General features: G+C 34.8%; 1 protein-coding gene across 1 annotated transcript in view; it reads left to right on the top strand.

Annotated features, from left to right (window-relative positions):
• Positions 1–4,751, top strand: part of LOC133185368 (prolyl endopeptidase-like) — a 31,506-nt gene extending 26,755 nt beyond the window's left edge. The window contains exons 17-19 of the mRNA XM_061320534.1: positions 1,990–2,141; positions 2,475–2,548; positions 4,527–4,751. Coding sequence (XP_061176518.1) covers positions 1,990–2,141; positions 2,475–2,548; positions 4,527–4,592 — 292 coding nt within the window. The 3' untranslated portion in view covers positions 4,593–4,751. The remainder of the gene's footprint in view (positions 1–1,989; positions 2,142–2,474; positions 2,549–4,526) is intronic.
• Positions 4,752–6,584: the final 1,833 nt, after the last annotated feature.

A 6,584-nucleotide genomic window follows, 5' to 3' on the forward strand; every position in this document is an offset into this window, starting at 1 on the left:
AGGTGTTTCTGGGCTGAGATGTATACAGTGCAACATGTCTGACATTGTATAATATGCAAGCATCTTCATAAAGTGTTGATTCAACTTTGGAGATGCAATATGGGGTCAAATTTTTATAACAAAATATATACATGCATACAGAAAAAAAATCATTTAAAAACTCTTCTAAGCAAAAGCAGGTCTATCTACATTGAGTCATTTTGACATGAGCATCTTCAAATTTGTTGAAATGGTGACTTTGGGCTAGGGTTAGGCAATAGAGGGTCAAGACATAGATTTTCTATGTGAAAAATAATATTTTCTCAAGATTGAGAGGGCCACAGTAGGTTATATTAATATACAAGCACCTCCATTAGTTTTTAGCTTACCGGTACCTCAATAAGTCTCAATAAGCTCATGCTATACCCTCCCCCATCCCCCCTTCCCCGTGCACTGGCATCTTGGATAAAGTTTTAGGAGCAGGTCTCATTGCCAAGTAACTTAAAGCCCTTCCTGGATCATCATACATTGCATGTATCATGAATCATGGAATGTACACTACTGAACTTGCTTCAGGATCTTACCTTCATTTCCTTTAGGAATTTTTGAAGCAGGTTAAAGTTTTAGAAGCAGGTCTCATTCCCAAGTAACCATAAGTCTTGCCTGAACCAAACTTGCATGAATGATGCATGTAGGGTTGCACATTACCAAATGGGCTTTGAATGCTGGATCTGACTTACATTTTCTGGATGAGTTACCAGGTTAATGTTTTTGGAGCAGATTCATTCTCAAGTAACTGTAAGCCATACCTGGACCAAACTTGCATTGATGGTGCATCCAGGTTAAAGCTTTTGGAGCAGGTCATCCTCAAGTAACCATAAGCCCTATTGAGACCAAACTTGCAATGATGATGCATCTGTAGATGCATATTCCAAAGTATTTGTATGCCCTATCTGGACCAAACTTGCTTGGATACTACACCAAGGGATGCACACTATAACCCTTGGGATGCTGTATAATTTACCTACATATCCAAATGAGTGAATAGTCTAAAGCCTACCTAAACCAAACTTGTGTGGATGATATATCTAGGGATGCACACTACCAGACTTGCTTTGGATTCTGGATCTGACCTGTATTCTCTGAATGAGTGAACAAATAAAAAGATTCTTAGAGCAGGTTCATTTCCTAGTAACTTTAAGCTCAACCTGGATGAAATATGCATGGATGATGCATCTAGGGATGTACACTACCAGACTTGCTTTGGATGCTGAGTCTGACGTACATTTTCTGGATGAGTGACCAAATAAAGCTTTTGGAGCAGTTTCATTATTAAGTAACTGTTTCTGATTGTGATTTATTGAAGCAGGTTCACTCTAACTATAAGACTTGCATGGATGATGCATCAAGGGATGTACATTACAGACTTACTTCAGATGCTGGATCTGACCTACATTTTCCAGGTGAATGGAGCAGGTTAAATTTTCAGAGCTGCTCCATTCCCAAGCAACTTTAAAACCATATGGTGAATGATTTTACATTGATGATGCATGTTACTACTAATGCACACAACCAGATTTGGAAGCTGAATCTGACTTACATTTACAGGGTGATTGAGCACTACATTTACAGGGTGATTGAGCACTAAAATTTTTTTGGAGTAGGTCTATTTTCATGTATATATAGATCCTACCAAAACCAAACTTGTCAAGATGTTACTGAAAGCAAACGACCAGAATATTTGTTTGCCGCCTTACTAATAGATAACATTCTTTGAGGTGAGCTTTGTAATCTTTGAATGCCAATATTTTTTAAAATATGACCCTTGAGAATAGGGAGGGGTAACAATAAAGGGTCAGAATTTATAGGAAAGAAATCTATTAATAGTAGCTAGTCATTTAATTAGATGCATTGTATCACTATATTCAAAATGACTCTCTATGATATTACATGGTTGTGTTCTACATGTATTTCAGACAGAAGATTAAGTTTTTGACTCCGTTTTTTTAGGTACTCCCCTCTCCATAATATCAAAGTCCCTGATGGTGATGTCCAATACCCGGCTGTGCTACTGCTGACAGGGGACCACGATGATCGAGTTGTCCCCTCCCACTCCCTCAAATTTATAGCTGAGCTCCAGCATGTCATGAAAGATGTGAAGAAACAGGAAAGTTTTGTTTTAAAGTTTCATATACTTTCTTCATTGATGAGGTATTGAAAAGTTATGTTCTTTACACAGGAAACTCAGTACAGTGTTTATAAATTTACTTTTAAGTTATGTATTTCAATGAAAGTATCATGAAAATAATTTGATATCCTTTGGTTTTGAAATTTTTATAAGAATCAAACTTCACAGTATTAATTTTTTCGTTCATTTACATCAAAAGTTTCATTCCAGGTAAAATGGATTGATATGTATACATCATCTAGCAAATATGTGCACTGTGCATTCAGCAAAAATCTATTTAGAAAAATAATATAAGGATTTATATTTTAACAGACCAATCCAATAATGATTAGAGTAGACACTAAAGCAGGACATGGTATGGGAAAACCCACAGCCAAAATTGTGAGTAGGATTATAGTTACTGTTTTCATAGATTTTTACTGAACTGGTGTTAGTATTTTATCTTGTATTTGAGGAAAAAGTAAGCCTACAAATATTCAAATTATGTATACATGTTGTCATTTTTAGCTCACCTGAGCCGAAGGCTCAAGTGAGCTTTTCTGATCAAAGAGTGTTCGATGTTCATCTATTTTGTGTGGTCCCACTTCTCTGGTCCGTCGTCTGTAAACTTTTGCATTTTTGACATCTTCTGAAGAACCACTGGGCCAATTTCAGGCAAACTTGACACAAAGCATCCTTAGGTGAAGGGAATTAAAGTTTGTTCACAGGAAGTACCACGCCCTGTTTCAAGGGGAGATAGTTAAGAATTCGTGAAAATTTGGTGACATCTTTTTAAAAATCTTTTTCTCAAGAACCACTGGGCAAGAAAAGATGAAACTTATGTGAAAGCTTCATGACATACTCTAGATTCAAGTTTGTTCATATTATAACCTCCAGGGTAGGGCAGGGCCACAATAGGGGGTCGAAGTTTTACATAGGAATATATAGGAAATGTCTTTAAAAATCTTCTCAAGAACAGCAAAGCCATGATTAGTCATTTTATAACAGAAGTATCCTCAGGTATTGTAGATTCAAGTTTGTTCCAATCATGACCACTGGGAGTAGGGCAGGACCACAACAGGGGATCAAAGTTCACTATAGGAATGTATAGGAAATATCTTTAAAAATCTTTTTCTCAAGAACAGCAAAGCCATTATTAGTCATATTAATAAAGAAGTATCCTTAGGTAGTGTAGATTCAAGTTTGTTCAAATCATCACCACCGGGAGTAGGGCGGGGCCAAAATAGTAGGTCATAATTTTACATAGGAATATATAGGTGTAAATGTTAAGGGGCACTTGAGTAAAATACATTGAAGACCTCAAATAGTGGAATGACTTGACATCCATAGGGATGGACTAGCCAAACCAAAGGGTTTATAAGCAAAGCCAGGGGTTGGGGGGCACAACAGAGGGTCAAAGTTTTGCATAAGAATATATAGGAATCATTTTGAAAAAATCTTCTGCTCAAGAACAGCAAAGCCATGATTAGTCATATTGTTATAGAAGCATCATCTGGTAGTGGAAATTCAAATTTGTTCAAATTTAGGGTGGGGTCACAATGAGTGATCAGAGTTTTACATAGGGGAAAAAAATCTTAAAAATTCTTCTGTTTAAGAACAGCAATGCCATGATTAGTATTATTGACATGGAAGCATTCTGAGGTAGTGTAAATTTAAAGATATACACGCTATAACTTGCGTCAGTTAAAAATAAAGTTGGAAATTTATTTATTTTGTGTACAGAATAAAGTTATGAAAATACTGTAAATTACACAATTAAAAATGAACGCGATATAAAGATCTGAAATTATAAGTGTTTATTTTCCTGCTAGGAAAGTAATGCCTCTGTTTAAATTCATGCGTCATGTGACACCGCCGCTACTTTAAGATTGATAAACAAAAATGGCGTCAAGAAAACGAGGTAGACCGTTTGGTATACAAATAACTTTTGACATTGATGGCACCCATCTAATGCTTAAAGATACTTATCTTTTAAAACAAACAGTATTAACCACCTACTCTGTAATGACAGATATTAACCTTTTATCCATAATCATAGTCAAAATGCAACATACCTTGTCGTCTATGATTTCCCGCGGACATGCATGTCTATATACTGTTTATGCACTTCCGTCATCAATATTCATGAAAAGGCTGAATTCTTAATTACAGATCTTGCTTAATTGTTATGTAACTACAATGACTTATGTAGTAAAACTTTGCGGAAAGTAATTATTTTTTATGACACATCATGTTTCTCAAATCATTTAATCATTTTGTTTCACGTAGAAATTGCGTTTATATAGCGTGTATATATTTAAATTTGCACCCCCCCTCCCACTTTGGTTGAAGAGCTTCCTTTAAAACATTTTACTTTCAGATAGAGGAGCTGACTGATATATACAGTTTCATTATACAGACAGTGGGGGCCAGATGGAGAGAATGACATCAGCCATACTTTAGACACTAAAATTATGTTCAGCTTGAAACTACATGAAAAATGGACCGATATCCTTCCAATAATATGTGGTGTAATGTAAGCAGACAGAACATAGTACTTTATTATTTACTAGTGATTTTAGATAAAATAAAGATTAACACCAGATTTGTCTTTGTTGTCTTTGGCCAGATTAAAAAAATGGTGTATTAATAGCTAACATGCATTCATTTGTCTGCATTGATAGAATGATTTATAGTTGTTGTCTTAAGCTCTGTGTTGGTGACCTACTGTGGAATCATCATTGTTCCTGGGGGTCAATGTTTGTGGGTAACCAAAATTTTACTGGTTTGTGGGGACGTAATTTCGTGGGTAAATTGTATGTTTTATCAAGTTAGATAACTCTACTGTGTTCAATGTGTGTGTGTTTCTATGTTCATGGGTATGTAAATTCATAGGTAAGGATTTCCCACGAAATCCATGAACATTTATCCCCCACAAACATTGATGATTCCACAGTATTCATACTTTATTCATATTTACCCTTTTACACAGTCATTTACGTGGCACAGTGATTAGAGCGTTTGCTCTTGAGCCGCAGAGTAAGGAGTTGATCCTTATGTCACAGGTTCTAATCCCACATGCATCCTTCAGATGAGACAATATAAACTGAGGTCCTGTGTCACAGTAGGTGCTGGCATAAAAAAGATCCCTCACTGCTCAAGGCTGTAAGTGCTGAGTACAGGTCTTAATTTGCAACCCTCCACCTGCAAGTGGTGGCATCTCAATATGAGTGAAAAATTCTCAAAGGGCCATTAAGCAAATGAACAAAAAAAAAAAACCTTTTACACATGGTGGAAAAAAAAAACAGGTTTCAAGCATTGCCATCTGAATGCAACTTTATTGTTTTTCTCAGAACTGGTTCTTTCCAATTTTTTTCTCTGATTAATGTCAACCTATTATTTAAGAACTTACCTACCTAAAAATCAAAAAAAAAAAAAAAAGACTTTAGTTTTAAAAACAAGTACATTCAGATGATTTGATTTCATTATTCTATTTTTCATACAGTTGTGGGATGAACTCGATAAAAGCGCAATAATTTTTCCTGTGCACGAGGCAATTGATGCTTCAAGGGATGCAGTGGATTCTAAGTTCTTCGGTTTTCTTCTTTAAAGTCTAAATCTTTAAGCACCTACAATGGAAATCTTATCTTTTGACCTTAAAAGTGGGTCAAAGCTAGGTCAAAGTCGATGGAAAGAAATCGCTAATGTCAATTTTGTGAGTATGTGACCTTGACGTTTCGGTCACAAGAAAACTTCAAGTCAGCTTTGAATTTATTAATGGATATTTGTTATATCTAGATCAACAAATTACTTACTTTCAACCTAACCCCCCAACCCTTCTTTAAGGGCAGATGATACTTTTTTTTTTTGAAAATAACAAAAAAATTATAATTAATATGTTTATAATATTTAGGCACATAGAGTTTATTCTTTTTTTATTTAGGCCTAAAGGGATGAAAATTTGAGAAGATATATAAGGGTGATGGTAAAATGGAAGAAATTTGAACTTCATATAAAATCTAAAATTTCTTAATATTTTAGAGATTTGATGTACGTATGCATCATTTACAATAAATATACATGTTAGTCTAAAATTATATACCTTAAATTTCCATGCATTTTTTTTTATATTTGTAGCATGTGCCCTTTAGCCTAACACACTAGTGACATAGAATATTTTTCTAAAATTCTAACCAGATCTGAGCTAGCTCAGTTTGACACATCTCTTTAGTCAAGAGGCCCCCATAAAAACTTTCTTGAAAGTTGTCCCATGTACCTAGAAATTATGAATTTTATCAGTAAGAACAACAACTTTGATAGTGGCTAAAATTTCTGTGATGATGAATGGAGAAATAAAACAGCTTTAATGTCAAAGGTTAAGATAACAATAAGGAACATTTCTTTAATTTTATTTTCTTAAAAAAAAGTTTATATATAT

The sequence above is a fragment of the Saccostrea echinata genome, unplaced genomic scaffold (genome assembly GCF_033153115.1).
Source record: "Saccostrea echinata isolate AGI-Se365-2 ecotype Australia unplaced genomic scaffold, CSIRO_AGI_Sech_v1 ptg000001l, whole genome shotgun sequence".
Taxonomy (NCBI): Eukaryota; Metazoa; Mollusca; class Bivalvia; order Ostreida; family Ostreidae; genus Saccostrea; species Saccostrea echinata.